At 53.2% G+C, this 22,858-nt stretch overlaps 1 protein-coding gene across 1 annotated transcript in view; it reads right to left on the bottom strand.

The window, feature by feature from the left end:
• Positions 1 to 9,913, bottom strand: part of LOC140077456 (uncharacterized) — a 46,381-nt gene extending 36,468 nt beyond the window's left edge. The window contains exon 1 of the mRNA XM_072124680.1: positions 9,750 to 9,913. Coding sequence (XP_071980781.1) covers positions 9,750 to 9,866 — 117 coding nt within the window. The 5' untranslated portion in view covers positions 9,867 to 9,913. The remainder of the gene's footprint in view (positions 1 to 9,749) is intronic.
• Positions 9,914 to 22,858: the final 12,945 nt, after the last annotated feature.

Here is a 22,858-nt window from a genome sequence, read left to right as displayed (position 1 = left end):
GCAGGACCTCTCCCTGGAAGGCGCTGTATACAGGGCGCAGGACCTCTCCCTGGAAGGCGCTGTATACAGGGCGCAGGACCTCTCCCTGGAAGGCGCTGTATACAGGGCGCAGGACCTCTCCCTGGAAGGCGCTGTATACAGGGCGCAGGACCTCTCCCTGGAAGGCGCTGTATACAGGGCGCAGGACCTCTCCCTGGAAGGCGCTGTATACAGGGCGCAGGACCTCTCCCTGGAAGCTGTAGGGACAGATTATTTGTATGGGCTGCTCTCTGTCATTATAAAGGAAATATCTTTGGTGTCAGAGTCTTCTCATGGACATCTGATCTTTCCCTAAATATCTGCGCTAAAATATATGCGAGAGCCAATCAGATCTGCCGGACACCAAACTTCTAAAATTCTAAAAGTTTTTGAAAGTTAATATCACAAAATTCGGCTGACTTTCCCTAATGTAGAGAGGCGCCAGGAGCGGCACCCGCGACCTCTAACCACAGGATTATAGGGCCAGGAATCAGCCACGCACAACCACAGAGAGCGGCCCGGAAAGAAGGGCGCCATTCACTGGGCCCGGGAAGGAATCCGGGGAGGAGCCTCCATTACTGCACATTATATAACCGACCTACCGTACAGGAATCAGGGCTGCAGTGTAAAGCATGGCGGAGGAGCCTCCATTATATAACCGACCTACTGTACAGGAATCAGGGCTGCAGTGTAAAGCAAGGCGGAGGAGCCTCCATCACATAACCGACCTACTGTACAGGAATCAGGGCTGCAGTGTAAAGCATGGCGGAGGAGCCTCCATTATATAACCGACCTACTGTACAGGAATCAGGGCTGCAGTGTAAAGCAAGGCGGAGGAGCCTCCATCACATAACCGACCTACTGTACAGGAATCAGGGCTGCAGTGTAAAGCATGGCGGAGGAGCCTCCATCACATAACCGACCTACTGTACAGGACTCAGGGCTGCAGTGTAAAGCATGGCGGAGGAGCCTCCATTACATAACCGACCTACTGTACAGGAATCAGGGCTGCAGTGTAAAGCATGGCGGAGGAGCCTCCATCACATAACCGACCTACTGTACAGGACTCAGGGCTGCAGTGTAAAGCATGGCGGAGGAGCCTCCATCACATAACCGACCTACCGTACAGGAATCAGGGCTGCAGTGTAAAGCATGGCGGAGGAGCCTCCATCACATAACCGACCTACTGTACAGGACTCAGGGCTGCAGTGTAAAGCATGGCGGAGGAGCCTCCATCACATAACCGACCTACTGTACAGGAATCAGGGCTGCAGTGTAAAGCATGGCGAAGGAGCCTCCATTACATAACCGACCTACCGTACAGGAATCAGGGCTGCAGTGTAAAGCATGGCGAAGGAGCCTCCATTACATAACCGACCTACTGTACAGGACTCAGGGCTGCAGTGTAAAGCATGGCGGAGGAGCCTCCATCACATAACCGACCTACTGTACAGGACTCAGGGCTGCAGTGTAAAGCATGGCGGAGGAGCCTCCATCACATAACCGACCTACTGTACAGGAATCAGGGCTGCAGTGTAAAGCATGGCGAAGGAGCCTCCATTACATAACCGACCTACCGTACAGGAATCAGGGCTGCAGTGTAAAGCATGGCGAAGGAGCCTCCATTACATAACCGACCTACTGTACAGGACTCAGGGCTGCAGTGTAAAGCATGGCGGAGGAGCCTCCATCACATAACCGACCTACTGTACAGGACTCAGGGCTGCAGTGTAAAGCATGGCGGAGGAGCCTCCATTACATAACCGACCTACCGTACAGGAATCAGGGCTGCAGTGTAAAGCATGGCGGATGTGATACCCCATTACCAGTAGCTGCCCCTCACAGCATCTACAAGCAGAGTGGAGCAGAGTTTTTATACCTCACTATTTAGGAGGTCCTCACACTGCTGTGCTCTGAGTCCTCCGCTCTAGGAATAGTTTAATAAATGTCTCAGAACTGAATTTCCATGTTGAATCAAAATCAACAACACAAATTCAGTAAATTAAAAAACTATTATTCATGTGAACTAAAGCGGGTGCGGAGGCGAGACACAAAATAGTGTGGCGCTACCACGGCGGCGCGACCCAAGCGCGGTGACTAGATAATTATATACTTATCCTGCATGGGGACAACATGGCAGCCCCCCCGCGGGTGTAACCGACCTCTGTCCTTCATATACAGGTCAATGGGTGGGTGCCATGATCCGCCATCAGGCACTCGCCCTTAAAGGGGTTGTCTTTCCACAGAGCATAGGACAGTGCACCTCACGCCAGGGTGGAATAAGACGCTTAAGGGTCACATGTATAACCCGGCCCCACGGTCAGGCATGTGACCCCACGGCTGAGCACCCACAATGCCTAGCGCTCAGGTCATGAGACGCTCATACACCACACTGGGGCCTCAAAGCGAAAAATGGGGCTTGTTGCCCTTAGCAGCCAATCAGAGCTCAGCTTACAATAAACAAACTGCCTGGGAGAAGTAATAGCTGCGCTGTGATTGGATGCTGGTCAGGTCTTACATGCAGGCCTTGTTTCAGTGGTGAGGCCTACACGGTCACTGGAGCCTTCCTTTCATTACTGCTATTGATCACAAGATGGATGCAGTTATGGCTCTTACAGGTTATAACCCAGCTTTCCCAGGAGCTGCCTCATTACATAGCAATAGTTTAGTAACTGAGAAAGTTGAGTGATTTATGAGGCGCGGTGCATTATAAACGGAGGGACTGATTACCGCTGGAAAACTATTCGACTCCCAAAACCATAAAAAGCAAAGAATTTATTCTAAAATACACAGAAAGCTGGAGCCGCTCATTCTGCCACGTGACGCGGCCGATCGCCTGGCGTTCACCCTCCGTAGATTTATGTCTGTTTATATATCTGTCATCTGGCGGACATGACAGGGACACGCATGCACGGCGCACGCACGGCCATGGTTTACATGGATGTACAGATGTGATAATCAGCGCACAACAAACACGAGTGCGGGAAGCGAGCGGAGAGGGATACACGACGGTGATGGGGAGAGCTGGAGATCTCTTCTCCTTAGACCCGCGGCAGCTTAGCGATGGCGAACGCCTTGTGCCCACTTGAGGTGAACAATAAGTGCCTGTGGAGAGCTCGCGGAGGCAACGCTACATTCATGGCCTGATTACCACAGCCGAATAACGTGAACCTACGAACCACATGACCGCCATTATAGCGAGGGCCCCACTCTATATAATCATGTACCAGGCCCTGGCAGGGGCAGAACCAATGCCAGACATTCACCTCATCCTCCGACCCACAGCCACGGCACAAGCGCCACCAATCTCGCCTTTCTGCGATTTGACTGCATAAGCTTAAAGGGCAATTCCCACCAGGTACAACACCCCTCGGTGTCGCTCACACACATCTCTATCACATATTGGCCCAGGGTGATGTCCGGACCTCCTGTGTACGCCCCCCTGGAAGGGTCTGCTCCGGCGCAGGGTGGTCTCCATCAATAATCACTGACAGCCATCGGGAACCAACAACCCACAGCAAACCCGGGAGCAGCAGAGTGACGATCCAGACACATTAATGATGGCTGCAGGCGGAGAGCAGACACGTAAGAGTTAATAACACGGCTGATATAAACAACCCGGCGCATAGTGTGCGGCACGGCACAGCAGAGCTGTACGCTGACGGGGGACCCAATGTCACGGAGGGTCCTGCGCCCCATTCTCTCTGTATTATGACGGGACATCATGGACATAAGAGGATGTAGCAGAGACGAGTTTATCATGTGCCGCAACATACCGTAACTGAGCTCTGCTACATCTGTATAATAACAATGCAGGGACATGCCGCAGCCCGAGCTCTGCTACATCTGTATAATAACAGTGCAGGGACATGCCGCAGCCCGAGCTCTGCTACATCTGTATAATAACAATGCAGGGACATGCCGCAGCCCGAGCTCTGCTACATCTGTATAATAACAATGCAGGGACATGCCGCAGCCCGAGCTCTGCTACATCTGTATAATAACAGTGCAGGGACACGCCGCAGACTGAGCTCTGCTACATCTGTATAATAACAGTGCAGGGACATGGCGCAGACTGAGCTCTGCTACATCTGTATAATAACAGTGCAGGGACATGCCGCAGCCTGAGCTCTGCTACATCTGTATAATAACAATGCAGGGACATGCCGCAGCCTGAGCTCTGCTACATCTGTATAATAACAGTGCAGGGACATGCCGCAGCCTGAGCTCTGCTACATCTGTATAATAACAGTGCAGGGACATGCCGCAGACTGAGCTCTGCTACATCTGTATAATAACAGTGCAGGGACATGCCGCAGCCTGAGCTCTGCTACATCTGTATAATAACAGTGCAGGGACATGCCGCAGACTGAGCTCTGCTACATCTGTATAATAACAGTGCAGGGACATGCCGCAGCCCGAGCTCTGCTACATCTGTATAATAACAGTGCAGGGACATGGCGCAGACTGAGCACTGCTACATCTGTATAATAACAGTGCAGGGACATGGCGCAGACTGAGCTCTGCTACATCTGTATAATAACAGTGCAGGGACATGGCGCAGACTGACCTCTGCTACATCTGTATAATAACAGTGCAGGGACATGGCGCAGACTGAGCTCTGCTACATCTGTATAATAACAGCGCAGGGACATGCCGCAGCCTGAGCGCTGCTACATCTGTATAATAACAGTGCCGCAGACTGAGCGTCTTATGAACTCCCTGGTGATGGAGGTTATGTCTTATTGTAGGAAGCGGTTATAAGGGTGTAGTGTACAAAGGAATAGTAGAGTGTACTTGAGTGCAGCCATAGCAAACATTATCAAGAGCCGATACTTACATAGCTGCAGAGTTCAGTGACAGAGGAATAGCAGAGCGGAGATGTAGCTGAGCCAAGATACAGGAGTAGAAGGATGTAGTGAGATGCCGGATAGGTTTTTAGGCAGGTGTGGTAGCACGGGGACACCCGGGAACAGCAGAGCGCAGGATGTAGTGACACCCAGGAACAGCAGAGCGCGGGATGTACTGACACCCGGGAACAGCAGAGCACAGGATGTAGTGACACCCAGGAACAGCAGAGCGCTGGATGTAGTGACACCCGGGAACAGCAGGGCGCAGAATGTAGTGACACCCAGGAACAGCAGAGTGCAGGATGTAGTGACACCCAGGAACAGCAGAGTGCTGGATGTAGTGACACCCAGGAAAAGCAGAGCACGGGATGTAGTGACACCCAGGAACAGCAGAGCACGGGATGTAGTGACACCCAGGAACAGCAGAGCACGGGATGTAGTGACACCCAGGAACAGCAGAGCGCGGGATGTAGTGACACCCAGGAACAGCAGAGCGCGGGATGTAGTGACACCCAGGAACAGCAGAGCGCGGGATGTAGTGACACCCAGGAACAGCAGAGCACTGGATGTAGTGACACCCAGGAACAGCAGAGCGCAGGATGTAGTGACACCCAGGAACAGCAGAGCGCAGGATGTACTGACACCCAGGAACAGCAGAGCGCAGGATGTACTGACACCCGGGAATAGCAGAGCGCAGGATGTAGTGACACCCAGGAACAGCAGAGCGCGGGATGTAGTGACACCCAGGAAAAGCAGAGCGCAGGATGTAGTGACACCCAGGAACAGCAGAGCACTGGATGTAGTGACACCCAGGAATAGCAGAGCGCAGGATGTAGTGACACCCAGGAACAGCAGAGCGCAGGATGTAGTGACACCCAGGAATAGCAGAGCGCAGGATGTAATGACACCCAGGAATAGCAGAGCGCAGGATGTAGTGACACCCAGGAATAGCAGAGCGCAGAATGTACTGACACCCGGGAATAGCAGAGCGCAGAATGTAGTGACACCCAGGAACAGCAGAGCGCAGGATGCAGTGATACCCAAGAATAGCAGAGCGCGGGATGTAGTGACACCCGGGAATAGCAGAGCGCAGAATGTAGTGACACCCGGGAATAGCAGAGCGCAGAATGTAGTGACACCCAGGAACAGCAGAGCGCAGGATGTAGTGACACCCAGAACCAGCAGAGCGAAGGATGTAGTGACACCCAGGAACAGCAGAGCGCGGGATGTAGTGACACCCGGGAACAGCAGAGCGCAGGATGTAGTGACACCCAGGAACAGCAGAGCGCAGGATGTACTGACACCCGGGAATAGCAGAGCGCAGGATGTACTGACACCCAGGAACAGCAGAGCGCGGGATGTAGTGACACCCAGGAAAAGCAGAGCGCAGGATGTAGTGACACCCAGGAACAGCAGAGCGCAGGATGTAGTGACACCCAGGAATAGCAGAGCGCAGGATGTAATGACACCCAGGAATAGCAGAGCGCAGGATGTAGTGACACCCAGGAATAGCAGAGCGCAGAATGTACTGACACCCGGGAATAGCAAAGCGCAGAATGTAGTGACACCCAGGAACAGCAGAGCGCAGGATGCAGTGATACCCAAGAATAGCAGAGCGCGGGATGTAGTGACACCCGGGAATAGCAGAGCGCAGAATGTACTGACACCCGGGAATAGCAAAGCGCAGAATGTAGTGACACCCAGGAACAGCAGAGCGCAGGATGCAGTGATACCCAAGAATAGCAGAGCGCGGGATGTAGTGACACCCGGGAATAGCAGAGCGCAGAATGTAGTGACACCCGGGAACAGCAGAGCGCGGGATGTAGTGACACCCAGGAACAGCAGAGCGCAGGATGTAGTGACACCCAGAACCAGCAGAGCGAAGGATGTAGTGACACCCAGGAACAGCAGAGCGCGGGATGTAGTGACACCCGGGAACAGCAGAGCGCGGGATGTAGTGACACCCGGGAACAGCAGAGCGTGGGATGTAGTGACACCCAGGAACAGCAGAGCGCAGGATGTAGTGACACCCAGAACCAGCAGAGCGCGGGATGTAGTGACACCCAGGAACAGCAGAGCGCAGGATGTACTGACACCCAGGAACAGCAGAGCGCAGGATGTAGTGACACCCGGGAACAGCAGAGCGCAGGATGTACTGACACCCAGGAACAGCAGAGCGCAGGATGTAGTGACACCCGGGAACAGCAGAGCGCAGGATGTAGTGACACCCAGGAATAGCAGAGCGCAGGATGTACTGACACCCGGGAATAGCAGAGCGCAGGATGTACTGACACCCGGGAATAGCAGAGCGCAGGATGTACTGACACCCAGGAACAGCAGAGCGCGGGATGTACTGACACCCGGGAATAGCAGAGCGCTGGATGTACTGACACCCAGGAACAGCAGAGCGCAGGATGTAGTGACACCCAGGAATAGCAGAGCGCTGGATGTAGTGACACCCAGGAATAGCAGAGCGCTGGATGTAGTGACACCCAGGAACAGCAGAGCGCAGAATGTACTGACACCCAGGAACAGCAGAGCACTGGATGTAGTGACACCCAGGAACAGCAGAGTGACATGGGCACAGTAGTATATGGATACCGGGGCTCACAGCATCACAGGGTGTAGTGACATGGCGGAATAGCAGAGTGATGCAGCTATAGCTGAGTTGGAGAACAGGACAGAAGATGTAGTATTGTAGTGAATGACTGGTAACTGTGTCATGCATCATGCCAGGTGCTGCTAGGGAGTAGTAGAGTGTAGATGTAGCAGAGTTGGAGGACATGATACGGATGTAGTGTGTTGGGGGTTGTAGTACGGGGCTGGCAGTGTGTTGGGGGTTGTAGTACGGGGCTGGCAGTGTGTTGGGGGTTGTAGTACGGGGATGGCAGTGTGTTGGGGGTTGTAGTACGGGGATGACAGGGGTTGTAGTACGGGGATGGCAGGGGTTGTAGTACGGGGATGGCAGTGTGTTGGGGGTTGTAGTACGGGGATGGCAGGGGTTGTAGTACGGGGATGGCAGTGTGTTGGGGGTTGTAGTACAGGGCTGGCAGGGGTTGTAGTACGGGGCTGGCAGGGGTTGTAGTACGGGGCTGGCAGTGTGTTGGGGGTTGTAGTACAGGGCTGGCAGGGGGTTGTAGTACGGGGCTGGCAGTGTGTTGGGGGTTGTAGTACGGGACTGGCAGTGTGTTGGGGGTTGTAGTACGGGGCTGGCAGTGTGTTGATGGTTGTAGTACGGGGCTGGCAGTGTGTTGAGGGTTGTAGTACGGGGATGGCAGTGTGTTGGGAGTTGTAGTACGGGGATGGCAGTGTGTTGGGGGTTGTAGTACGGGGATGGCAGTGTGTTGGGGGTTGTAGTACGGGGATGGCAGTGTGTTGGGGGTTGTAGTACGGGGATGGCAGGGGTTGTAGTACGGGGCTGGCAGAGTGTTGGGGGTTGTAGTACGGGGCTGGCAGTGTGTTGGGGGTTGTAGTACGGGGATGGCAGGGGTTGTAGTACGGGGATGGCAGTGTGTTGGGGGTTGTAGTACGGGGCTGGCAGTGTGTTGGGGGTTGTAGTACAGGGCTGGCAGTGTGTTGGAGGTTGTAGTATGGGGATGGCAGTGTGTTGGAGGTTGTAGTACGGGGATGGCAGTGTGTTGGGGGTTGTAGTACAGGGCTGGCAGTGTGTTGGAGGTTGTAGTACAGGGCTGGCAGTGTGTTGGGGGTTGTAGTACAGGGCTGGCAGGGGGTTGGGGGTTGTAGTACAGGGCTGGCAGGGGGTTGTAGTACAGGGCTGGCAGTGTGTTGGGGGTTGTAGTACAGGGCTGGCAGGGGGTTGGGGGTTGTAGTACGGGGAAGGCAGTGTGTTGGGGGTTGTAGTACGGGGAAGGCAGGGGTTGCAGTACAGGGCTGGCAGTGTGTTGGGGGTTGTAGTACAGGGCTGGCAGTGTGTTGGGGGTTGTAGTACAGGGCTGGCAGGGGGTTGTAGTACAGGGCTGGCAGTGTGTTGGGGGTTGTAGTACAGGGCTGGCTGGGGGTTGTAGTACAGGGCTGGCAGTGTGTTGGGGGTTGTAGTACAGGGCTGGCAGGGGGTTGTAGTACAGGGCTGGCAGGGGGTTGGGGGTTGTAGTACAGGGCTGGCTGGGGGTTGTAGTACAGGGCTGGCAGGGGGTTGCAGTACAGGCCTGGCAGTGTGTTGGGGGTTGTAGTACAGGGCTGGCAGGGGGTTGTAGTACAGGGCTGGCAGTGTGTTGGGGGTTGTAGTACAGGGCTGGCAGGGGGTTGTAGTACAGGGCTGGCAGGGGGTTGCAGTACAGGGCTGGCAGGGGGTTGTAGTACAGGGCTGGCAGTGTGTTGGGGGTTGTAGTACAGGGCTGGCAGGGGGGTGTAGTACAGGGCTGGCAGTGTGTTGGGGGTTGTAGTACAGGGCTGGCAGGGGTTGTAGTACAGGGCTGGCAGTGTGTTGGGGGTTGTAGTACAGGGCTGGCAGGGGGTTGCAGTACAGGGCTGGCAGGGGGTTGTAGTACAGGGCTGGCAGGGGTTGTAGTACAGGGCTGGCAGGGGGTTGTAGTACAGGGCTGGCAGGGGGTTGCAGTACAGGGCTGGCAGGGGGTTGCAGTACAGGGCTGGCAGTGTGTTGGGGGTTGTAGTACAGGGCTGGCAGGGGGGTGTAGTACAGGGCTGGCAGTGTGTTGGGGGTTGTAGTACAGGGCTGGCAGGGGTTGTAGTACAGGGCTGGCAGTGTGTTGGGGGTTGTAGTACAGGGCTGGCAGGGGGTTGCAGTACAGGGCTGGCAGGGGGTTGTAGTACAGGGCTGGCAGGGGTTGTAGTACAGGGCTGGCAGGGGGTTGCAGTACAGGGATGACAGTGTGTAGATGTAGCAGTGCTGTAGGTGCTCACCTTGGCCGGTAGAGTGTCAGCTCGTGTGGTTCCCCTGCAGTGTCTGGGAGTCTCCCTGTGCTGTGTCGCTGCAGTCTGTGTCTTGTCTCTCCTCCCTCCGTCCATGACGTTTTCCATCTCTCCTCCCTCTCTACCTCCAGCTCCTTCATGCCCCTGGCTCTGCGCCCCCATCTATTGCCCCCTCGTGCTGCCCCCTCCCCTTTGCGGGGCTCCGGATCTGCCCCACAGCCGGGGCATTAGTCTGCACCCCCTGTGCCCCCTCACCCCCAGTCACCGGCCTGTGCTCCTCCTGTTTACCTCTGTGTGTCCTCTGGACTATCACCCCCACCCTCCCAACTCCACCTGTGTGACTCCCTCCTCTGTTACACAGGGTCCTCTGTGCCCCCCATACTCCTCTCCAGACCCCTCTGTGCCCCCATACTCCTCTCCAGACCCCTCTGTGCCCCCCATACTCCTCTCCAGACCCCCCTGTGCCCCCCATACTCCTCTCCAGACCCCTCTGTGCCCCCCATACTCCTCTCCAGACCCCTCTGTGCCCCCCATACTCCTCTCCAGACCCCTCTGTGCCCCCCATACTCCTCTCCAGACCCCTCTGTGCCCCCCATACTCCTCTCCAGACCCCCCTGTGCCCCCCATACTCCTCTCCAGACCCCTCTGTGCCCCCCATACTCCTCTCCAGACCCCCCTGTGCCCCCCATACTCCTCTCCAGATCCCTCTGTGCCCCCCATACTCCTCTCCAGACCCCTCTGTGCCCCCATACTCCTCTCCAGACCCATCTGTGCCCCCCATAATCCTCTCCAGACCCCTCTGTGCCCCCATACTCCTCTCCAGACCCCCCTGTGCCCCCCATACTCCTCTCCAGACCCCTCTGTGCCCCCCATACTCCTCTCCAGACCCCCCTGTGCCCCCCATACTCCTCTCCAGATCCCTCTGTGCCCCCCATACTCCTCTCCAGATCCCCCTGTGCCCCCCATACTCCTCTCCAGACCCCCCTGTGCCCCCCATACTCCTCTCCAGACCCATCTGTGCCCCCCATACTCCTCTCCAGACCCCCCTGTGCCCCCCATACTCCTCTCCAGACCCCTCTGTGCCCCCCATACTCCTCTCCAGACCCCCCTGTGCCCCCCATACTCCTCCCCAGACCCCACTGTGCCCCCCATACTCCTCTCCAGACCCCTCTGTGCCCCCCATACTCCTCTCCAGACCCCTCTGTGCCCCCCATACTCCTCTCCAGACCCCTCTGTGCCCCCCATACTCCTCTCCAGACCCCTCTGTGCCCCCCATACTCCTCTCCAGACCCCTCTGTGCCCCCCATACTCCTCTCCAGACCCCTCTGTGCCCTCCATACTCCTCTCCAGACCCCTCTCTGCCCCCCATACTCCTCTCCAGACCCCTCTGTGCCCCCCATACTCCACTGCAGACCCCTCTGTGCCCCCCATACTCCTCTCCAGACCCCTCTGTGCCCCCCATACTCCTCTCCAGACCCCTCTGTGCCCCCCATACTCCTCTCCAGACCCCTCTGTGCCCTCCATACTCCTCTCCAGACCCCTCTCTGCCCCCCATACTCCTCTCCAGACCCCTCTGTGCCCCCCATACTCCACTGCAGACCCCTCTGTACCCCCCATACTCCTCTGCAGACCCCTCTGTGCCCCCCATACTCCTTTCCAGACCCCTCTGTGCCCCCCATACTCCTCCCCAGACCCCACTGTGCCCCCCATACTCCTCCCCAGACCCCTCTGTACCCCCCATACTCCTCTCCAGACCCCACTGTGCCCCCCATACTCCTCCCCAGACCCCACTGTGCCCCCCATACTCCTTTCCAGACCCCTCTGTGCCCCCCATACTCCTCCCCAGACCCCACTGTGCCCCCCATACTCCTCTCCAGACCCCTCTGTGCCCCCCATACTCCTCTCCAGACCCCTCTGTACCCTCCATACTCCTCTCCAGACCCCTCTGTGCCCCCCATACTCCTCTCCAGACCCCCCTGTGCCCCCCATACTCCTCCCCAGACCCCACTGTGCCCCCCATACTCCTCTCCAGACCCCTCTGTACCCTCCATACTCCTCTCCAGACCCCTCTGTGCCCCCCCATACTCCTCTCCAGACCCCCCTGTGCCCCCCATACTCCTCCCCAGACCCCACTGTGCCCCCCATACTCCTTTCCAGACCCCTCTGTGCCCCCCATACTCCTCTCCAGATCCCTCTGTGCCCCCCATACTCCTCTCCAGACCCCTCTGTGCCCCCCATACTCCTCTCCAGACCCCCCTGTGCCCCCCGTACTCCTCTCCAGACCCCCCTGTGCCCCCCATACTCCTCTCCAGACCCCCCTGTGCCCCCCATACTCCTCTCCAGACCCCCCTGTGCCCCCCATACTCCTCTGCCCTCCCCAGACCCCTTTGTACCCCCACATTACGGCCTTACAGTGCCCACATTACAGCCTTACAGTGCCCACATTACAGCCTTACAGTGCCCCACATTACAGCCTTACAGTGCCCACATTACAGCCTTACAGTGCCCACATTACAGCCTTACAGTGCCCCACATTACAGCCTTACACTGCCCACATTACAGCCTTACAGTGCCCCACATTACAGCCTTACAGTGCCTACATTAGAGCCTTACAGTGCCCACATTACAGCCTTACAGTGCCCACATTACAGCCTTACAGTGCCCCACATTACAGCCTTACACTGCCCACATTACAGCCTTACAGTGCCCTACATTACAGCCTTACAGTGCCCACATTACAGCCTTACAGTGCCCACATTACATCCTTACAGTGCCCCACATTACAGCCTTACAGTGCCCCACATTACATCCTTACAGTGCCCCACATTACATCCTTACAGTGCCCCACATTACAGCCTTACAGTGCCCCATATTACAGCCTTACAGTGCCCCACATTACAGCCTTACAGTGCCCACATTACAGCCTTACAGTGCCCACATTACAGCCTTACAGTACCCCACATTACAGCCTTACAGTGCCCACATTACAGCCTTACAGTACCCCACATTACAGCCTTACAGTGCCCACATTACAGCCTTACAGTGCCCCACATTACAGCCTTACAGTGCCCACATTACAGCCTTACAGTGCCCACATTACATCCTTACAGTGCCCCACATTACAGCCTTACAGTGCCTACATTACAGCCTTACAGTGCCCCACATTACAGCCTTACAGTGCCCACATTACAGCCTTACAGTGCCCCACATTACATCCTTACAGTGTCCACATTACAGCCTTACAGTGCCTACATTACAGCCTTACAGTGCCCACATTACATCCTTACAGTGCCCACATTACAGCCTTACAGTGCCCACATTACAGCCTTACAGTGCCCACATTACATCCTTACAGTGCCCACATTACAGCCTTACAGTGCCCACATTACAGCCTTACAGTGCTCCACATTACAGCCTTACAGTGCCCCACATTACAGCCTTACAGTGCCCCACATTACAGCCTTACAGTGCCCACATTACAGCCTTACAGTGCCCACATTACAGCCTTACAGTGCCCACATTACATCCTTACAGTGCCCCACATTACAGCCTTACAGTGCCCCACATTACAGCCTTACAGTGCCCACATTACAGCCTTACAGTGCCCACATTACATCCTTACAGTGCCCCACATTACAGCCTTACAGTGCCCCACATTACAGCCTTACAGTGCCCACATTACAGCCTTACAGTGCCCACATTACAGCCTTACAGTGCCCACATTACATCCTTACAGTGCCCCACATTACAGCCTTACAGTGCCCACATTACAGCCTTACAGTGCCCACATTACAGCCTTACAGTGCCCACATTACATCCTTACAGTGCCCCACATTACAGCCTTACAGTGCTCCACATTACAGCCTTACAGTGCCCACATTACAGCCTTACAGTGCCCACATTACATCCTTACAGTGCCCCACATTACAGCCTTACAGTGCCCCACATTACAGCCTTACAGTGCCCACATTACAGCCTTACAGTGCCCACATTACATCCTTACAGTGCCCCACATTACAGCCTTACAGTGCCCCACATTACAGCCTTACAGTGCCCAGATTACAGCCTTACAGTGCCCACATTACAGCCTTACAGTGCCCACATTACATCCTTACAGTGCCCCACATTACAGCCTTACAGTGCTCCACATTACAGCCTTACAGTGCCCCACATTACATCCTTACAGTGCCCCACATTACAGCCTTACAGTGCCCCACATTACAGCCTTACAGTGCCCCACATTACATCCTTACAGTGCCCCACATTACAGCCTTACAGTGCCCCACATTACAGCCTTACAGTGCCCCACATTACAGCCTTACAGTGCCCACATTACAGCCTTACAGTGCCCACATTACAGCCTTACAGTGCCCACATTACAGCCTTACAGTGCTCCACATTACAGCCTTACAGTGCCCACATTACAGCCTTACAGTGCCCCACATTACAGCCTTACAGTGCCCCATATTACATCCTTACAGTGCCCACATTACAGCCTTACAGTGCCCACATTACAGCCTTACAGTGCCCTACATTACAGCCTTACAGTGCCCCACATTACAGCCTTACAGTGCTCCACATTACAGCCTTACAGTGCCCACATTACAGCCTTACAGTGCCCACATTACAGCCTTACAGTGCCCACATTACAGCCTTACAGTGCCCCACATTACAGCCTTACAGTGCTCCACATTACAGCCTTACAGTGCCCACATTACAGCCTTACAGTGCCCCACATTACAGCCTTACACTGCCCACATTACAGCCTTACAGTGCTCCACATTACAGCCTTACAGTGCCCCACATTACAGCCTTACAGTGCCCTACATTACATCCTTACAGTGCCCCACATTACAGCCTTACAGTGCCCTACATTACATCCTTACAGTGCCCCACATTACAGCCTTACAGTGCCCACATTACAGCCTTACAGTGCCTACATTACAGCCTTACAGTGCCTACATTACAGCCTTACAGTGCCCCACATTACAGCCTTACAGTGCCTACATTACAGCCTTACAGTGCCCACATTACAGCCTTACAGTGCCCCACATTACAGCCTTACAGTGCCCACATTACAGCCTTACAGTGCCTACATTACAGCCTTACAGTGCCCCACATTACATCCTTACAGTGCCCCACATTACAGCCTTACAGTGCCCCACATTACAGCCTTACAGTGCCCACATTACATCCTTACAGTGCCCCACATTACAGCCTTACAGTGCCAACATTACAGCCTTACAGTGCCCACATTACAGCCTTACAGTGCCCACATTACAGCCTTACAGTGCCCACATTACAGCCTTACAGTGCCCCACATTACATCCTTACAGTGCCCCACATTACATCCTTACAGTGCCCCACATTACAGCCTTACAGTGCCCTACATTACAGCCTTACAGTGCCCACATTACAGCCTTACAGTGCCCCACATTACAGCCTTACAGTGCCCCACATGACAGCCTTACAGTGCTCCACATTACAGCCTTACAGTGCCCACATTACAGCCTTACAGTGCCCCACATTACAGCCTTACAGTGCCCCACATTACAGCCTTACAGTGCTCCACATTACAGCCTTACAGTGCCCACATTACAGCCTTACAGTGCCCACATTACAGCCTTACAGTGCCCCACATTACAGCCTTACAGTGCCCCACATTACAGCCTTACAGTGCCCCACATTACAGCCTTACAGTGCCCTACATTACAGCCTTACAGTGCCCACATTACATCCTTACAGTGCCCCACATTACAGCCTTACAGTGCTCCACATTACAGCCTTACAGTGCCCTACATTACAGCCTTACAGTGCCCACATTACATCCTTACAGTGCCCCACATTACAGCCTTACAGTGCCTACATTACAGCCTTACAGTGCCCACATTACAGCCTTACAGTGCCCACATTACAGCCTTACAGTGCTCCACATTACAGCCTTACAGTGCCCCACATTACAGCCTTACAGTGCCCTACATTACAGCCTTACAGTGCCCACATTACAGCCTTACAGTGCCCCACATTACAGCCTTACAGTGCCTAAATTACAGCCTTACAGTGCCCACATTACAGCCTTACAGTGCCCCACATTACAGCCTTACAGTGCCCCACATTACAGCCTTACAGTGCCCACATTACAGCCTTACAGTGCCCCACATTACAGCCTTACAGTGCCTACATTACAGCCTTACAGTGCCCACATTACAGCCTTACAGTGCCCCACATTACAGCCTTACAGTGCCCATATTACATCCTTACAGTGCCCCACATTACAGCCTTACCGTGCCCCACATTACATCCTTACAGTGCCCACTTTACATCCTTACAGTGCCCACATTACAGCCTTACAGTGCCCCATATTACATCCTTACAGTGCCCACATTACAGCCTTACAGTGCCCTACATTACAGCCTTACAGTGCCCACATTACAGCCTTACACTGCCCACATTACAGCCTTACAGTGTCCCACATTACAGCCTTACAGTGCCCACATTACAGCCTTACAGTGCCCTACATTACAGCCTTACAGTGCCCGACATTACAGCCTTACAGTGCTCCACATTACAGCCTTACAGTGCCCACATTACAGCCTTACAGTGCCCACATTACAGCCTTACAGTGCCCCACATTACAGCCTTACAGTGCTCCACATTACAGCCTTACAGTGCCCACATTACAGCCTTACAGTGCCCCACATTACAGCCTTACAGTGCCCCACATTACAGCCTTACAGTGCCCCACATTACAGCCTTACAGTACCCCACATTACAGCCTTACAGTGCCCACATTACAGCCTTACAGTGCCTACATTACAGCCTTACAGTGCCCACATTACAGCCTTACAGTGCCCCACATTACAGCCTTACAGTGCCCCACATTACAGCCTTACAGTGCCCACATTACAGCCTTACAGTGCCCACATTACAGCCTTACAGTGCCCACATTACAGCCTTACAGTGCCCCACATTACAGCCTTACAGTGCCCACATTACAGCCTTACAGTGCCTACATTAGAGCCTTACAGTGCCCACATTACAGCCTTACAGTGCCCCACATTACAGCCTTACAGTGCCCACATTACAGCCTTACAGTGCTCCACATTACAGCCTTACAGTGCCCACATTACAGCCTTACAGTGCCAACATTACAGCCTTACAGTGCCCACATTACAGCCTTACAGTGCCCACATTACAGCCTTACAGTGCCCCACATTACATCCTTACAGTGCCCCACATTACATCCTTACAGTGCCCCACATTACAGCCTTACAGTGCCCACATTACAGCCTTACAGTGCCCCACATTACAGCCTTACAGTGCCCCACATTACAGCCTTACAGTGCCCCACATTACAGCCTTACAGTGCCCCACATTACATCCTTACAGTGCTCCACATTACAGCCTTACAGTGCCCACATTACATCCTTACAGTGCTCCACATTACAGCCTTACAGTGCCCACATTACAGCCTTACAGTGCCCTACATTACAGCCTTACAGTGCCCACATTACATCCTTACAGTGCCCCACATTACAGCCTTACAGTGCCCCACATTACAGCCTTACAGTGCCCCACATTACAGCCTTACAGTGCCTACATTACAGCCTTATAGTGCCCACATTACAGCCTTACAGTGCCCACATTACAGCCTTACAGTGCTCCACATTACAGCCTTACAGTGCCCACATTACAGCCTTACAGTGCCCTACATTACAGCCTTACAGTGCCCACATTACAGCCTTACAGTGCCCCACATTACAGCCTTACAGTGCCTACATTACAGCCTTACAGTGCCCACATTACAGCCTTACAGTGCCCCACATTACAGCCTTACAGTGCCTACATTACAGCCTTACAGTGCCCACATTACAGCCTTACAGTGCCCCACATTACAGCCTTACAGTGCCTACATTACAGCCTTACAGTGCCCACATTACAGCCTTACAGTGCCCCACATTACAGCCTTACAGTGCCCACATTACATCCTTACAGTGCCCCACATTACAGCCTTACCGTGCCCCACATTACATCCTTACAGTGCCCACATTACATCCTTACAGTGCCCACATTACAGCCTTACAGTGCCCCACATTACAGCCTTACAGTGCCCACATTACATCCTTACAGTGCCCCACATTACAGCCTTACCGTGCCCCACATTACATCCTTACAGTGCCCCACATTACAGCCTTACAGTGCCCACATTACATCCTTACAGTGCCCCACATTACAGCCTTACCGTGCCCCACATTACATCCTTACAGTGCTCACATTACAGCCTTACAGTGCCCACTTTACATCCTTACAGTGCCCACATTACAGCCTTACAGTGCCCACATTACAGCCTTACAGTGCCCACATTACAGCCTTACAGTGCCCTACATTACAGCCTTACAGTGCTCCACATTACAGCCTTACAGTGCCCACATTACAGCCTTACAGTGCCCCACATTACAGCCTTACAGTACCCCACATTACAGCCTTACAGTGCCCACATTACAGCCTTACAGTGCCCACATTACATCCTTACAGTGCCCTACATTACAGCCTTACAGTGCCCACATTACAGCCTTACAGTGCCCACATTACAGCCTTACAGTGCCCACATTACATCCTTACAGTGCCCCACATTACAGCCTTACAGTGCCCACATTACAGCCTTACAGTGCCTACATTACAGCCTTACAGTGCCCACATTACAGCCTTACAGTGCCCCACATTACAGCCTTACAGTGCCCACATTACAGCCTTACAGTGCCCACATTACATCCTTACAGTGCCCACATTACAGCCTTACAGTGCCCCACATTACAGCCTTACAGTGCCCTACATTACATCCTTACAGTGCCCACATTACAGCCTTACAGTGCCCTACATCACTTCCTTACAGTGCCCACATTACAGCCTTACAGTGCCCCACATTACAGCCTTACAGTGCCCTACATTACAGCCTTACAGTGCTCCACATTACATCCTTACAGTGCCCTACATTACAGCCTTACAGTGCCCTACATTACAGCCTTACAGTGCTCCACATTACATCCTTACCGTGCCCCACATTACAGCCTTACAGTGCCCCACATTACATCCTTACAGTGCCTACATTACAGCCTTACAGTGCTCCACATTACAGCCTTACAGTGCCCACATTACATCCTTACAGTGCCCACATTACATCCTTACAGTGCTCCACATTACAGCCTTACAGTGCCCACATTACATCCTTACAGTGCCCACATTACAGCCTTACAGTGCCCTACATTACAGCCTTACAGTGCCCACATTACATCCTTACAGTGCCCACATTACAGCCTTACAGTGCCTACATTACAGCCTTACAGTGCCCACATTACATCCTTACAGTGCCCACATTACAGCCTTACAGTGCCCCACATTACATCCTTACAGTGCCCACATTACAGCCTTACAGTGCCCTACATTACAGCCTTACAGTGCCCCACATTACATCCTTACAGTGTCCCACATTACAGCCTTACAGTGCCCACATTACAGCCTTACAGTGCCCACATTACATCCTTACAGTGCCCACATTACAGCCTTACAGTGCCCTACATTACAGCCTTACAGTGCCCCACATTACATCCTTACAGTGCCCCACATTACAGCCTTACAGTGCTCCACATTACAGCCTTACAGTGCCTACATTACAGCCTTACAGTGCTCCACATTACAGCCTTACAGTGCCCCACATTACAGCCTTACAGTGCCCTACATTACAGCCTTACAGTGCCCACATTACAGCCTTACAGTGCCCCACATTACAGCCTTACAGTGCTCCACATTACAGCCTTACAGTGTCCACATTACAGCCTTACAGTGCCCACATTACAGCCTTACAGTGCCCCACATTACAGCCTTACAGTGCCCCACATTACAGCCTTACAGTGCCCACATTACAGCCTTACAGTGCCCACATTACAGCCTTACAGTGCCCCACATTACAGCCTTACAGTGCCCCACATTACTTCCTTACAGTGCCCTACATTACATCCTTACAGTGCCCACATTACAGCCTTACAGTGCCCCACATTACTTCCTTACAGTGCCCACATTACAGCCTCAGGGGTCAGAACATATCCCAGTAGTGATAGTAGCTACTGTGTCCCCACAATGCACTTCACATTATATACAGTTTCAGGGGGGGGGGGGGCAGTGATACAACTTTTCCTTTTTTATCTCCCTATTGGCGAGCTCTAAGCCACTTATTCCCTTCTCCTCAACAAGAGCACACGTATGCCCTGCCGAGCTGAGAATGTATGTGAATGGCGGGATGGAAGAGAATAGCTCTTCAAGCCAAATGAAGCTGGAAGTCCCCGCGTTCAAGCGTAAGATGCCTGATAATAGGGAACCATAGATCACATTCCAGTATGTAATGGAGACCTGGAGATGTCTGTCTGTATATAAGGAAGATCCTAATAGAATTATCCTGGAAGTACGAGGAGGGTGCGGACCTTGCGTGCAGTGAGGTGTATGGGTGCTGGAGGCAGATGGCTCTCTGCAGCGTCTCTGGGGACATAAAACCGCACGTCATTAGCTGTAATGTCCCCCATGAGCTCGCCCCCGCTGCCAGCATTGTCACACATAGACAAGCTCAGGTCCCCAGACTTCAGAGGCATCCCAGGCACAGACGGCTTGTGATGTCAACGCAGGAGCAGATGTACGGAACGGCAGCGACGCAACGCAATGACCTTGTTTTCTCTGTTTCACCTTCATCCTCTCTGTGGAACAAGGTGACTCCCAGAGTTAATGAATGGGGGGGATAGAGAATATAGAACGGTAACAGTAGAAACCTTCATCAGATATAAGAACCAAGACCCTCACCAAACCCACAATAAAAGGTACAGATTCTCATCCGACCAAGATAGAGGAACCAAGACCCTCACCAGACCCACAATACAAGCTACAGATTCTCATCCGACCCAGATAGAGGAACCAAGACCCTCACCAGACCCACAATACAAGCTACAGATTCTCATCCGACCAAGATAGAGGAACCAAGACCTCACCAGACCCACAATACAAGCTACAGATTCTCGTCCGACCCAGATAGAGGAACCAAGACCCTCACCAGACCCACAATACAAGCTACAGATTCTCATCCGACCCAGATAGAGGAACCAAGACCCTCACCAGACCCACAATACAAGCTACAGATTCTCATCCGACCAAGATAGAGGAACCAAGACCCTCACCAGACCCACAATACAAGCTACAGATTCTCATCCGACCCAGATAGAGGAACCAAGACCCTCACCAGACCCACAATACAAGCTACAGATTCTCATCCGACCAAGATAGAGGAACCAAGACTCTCACCAGACCCACAATACAAGCTACAGATTCTCATCCGACCAAGATAGAGGAACCAAGACCCTCACCAGACCCACAATACAAGGTACAGATTCTCATCCAACCCAGATAGAGGAACCAAGACCCTCACCAGACCCACAATACAAGCTACAGATTCTCATCCGACCCAGATAGAGGAACCAAGACCCTCACCAGACCCACAATACAAGCTACAGATTCTCATCCGACCAAGATAGAGGAACCAAGACCCTCACCAGACCCACAATACAAGCTACTGATTCTCATCCGACCAAGATAGAGGAACCAAGACCCTCACCAGACCCACAATACAAGCTACAGATTCTCATCCGACCCAGATAGAGGAACCAAGACCCTCACCAGACCCACAATACAAGCTACAGATTCTCATCCGACCCAGATAGAGGAACCAAGACCCTCACCAGACCCACAATACAAGCTACAGATTCTCATCCGACCAAGATAGAGGAACCAAGACCCTCACCAGACCCACAATACAAGCTACTGATTCTCATCCGAACCAGATAGAGGAACCAAGATTCTCACCAGACCCACAATACAAGGTACAGATTCTCCTCCGACCCAGATAGAGAAACCAAGACCCTCACCAGACCCACAATACAAGCTACAGATTCTCATCCGACCCAGATAGAGGAACCAAGACCATCACCAGACCCACAATACAAGCTACAGATTCTCATTCGACCCAGAAAGAGGTACCAAGACCCTCACCAGACCCACAATACAAGGTACAGATTCTCATCCGACCCAGATAGAGGAACCAAGACCCTTACCAGACCCACAATACAAGCTACAGATTATCCTCCGACCAAGATAGAGGAACCAAGACCCTCACCAGACCCACAATACAAGGTACAGATTCTCATCCGACCCAGATAGAGGAACCAAGACCCTCACCAGACCCACAATAAAAGGTACAGATTCTCATCCGACCCAGATAGAGGAACCAAGACCCTCACCAGACCCACAATACAAGCTACAGATTCTCCTCCGACCAAGATAAAGGAACCAAGACCCTCACCAGACCCACAATACAAGCTACAGATTCTCATCCGACCAAGATAGAGGAACCAAGACCCTCACCAGACCCACAATACAAGCTACAGATTCTCATCCGACCCAGATAGAGGAACCAAGACCCTCACCAGACCCACAATACAAGGTACAGATTCTCCTCCGACCAAGATAAAGGAACCAAGACCCTCAACAGACCCACAATACAAGCTAAAGATTCTCATCCAACCGAGATAGAGGAACCAAGACCCTCACCAGACCCACAATACAAGGTACAGATTCTCATCCGACCCAGATAGAGGAACCAAGACCCTCACCAGACCCACAATACAAGCTACAGATTCTCATCCGAACCAGATAGAGGAACCAAGACCCTCACCAGACCCACAATACAAGGTACAGATTCTCATCCGACCCAGATAGAGGAACCAAGACCATCACCAGACCCACAATACAAGCTACAGATTCTCATCCGACCCAGATAGAGGAACCAAGATCCTCACCAGACCCACAATACAAGCTACAGATTCTCATCCGACCCAGAAAGAGGGACCAAGATCCTCACCTGATCCACAATAAAAGGTACAGATTCTCATTCGACCAAAATAGAGGAACCAAGACCCTCACCAGACCCACAATACAAGCTACAGATTCTCATCTGACCCAGATAGAGGAACCAAGACCATCACCAGACCCACAATACAAGCTACAGA

The sequence above is a fragment of the Engystomops pustulosus genome, chromosome 9 (genome assembly GCF_040894005.1).
Source record: "Engystomops pustulosus chromosome 9, aEngPut4.maternal, whole genome shotgun sequence".
Classification (NCBI taxonomy): domain Eukaryota; kingdom Metazoa; phylum Chordata; class Amphibia; order Anura; family Leptodactylidae; genus Engystomops; species Engystomops pustulosus.
Note: the sequence above shows the minus strand (reverse complement) of the source record. Positions and strands in the feature narration are given on the sequence as shown.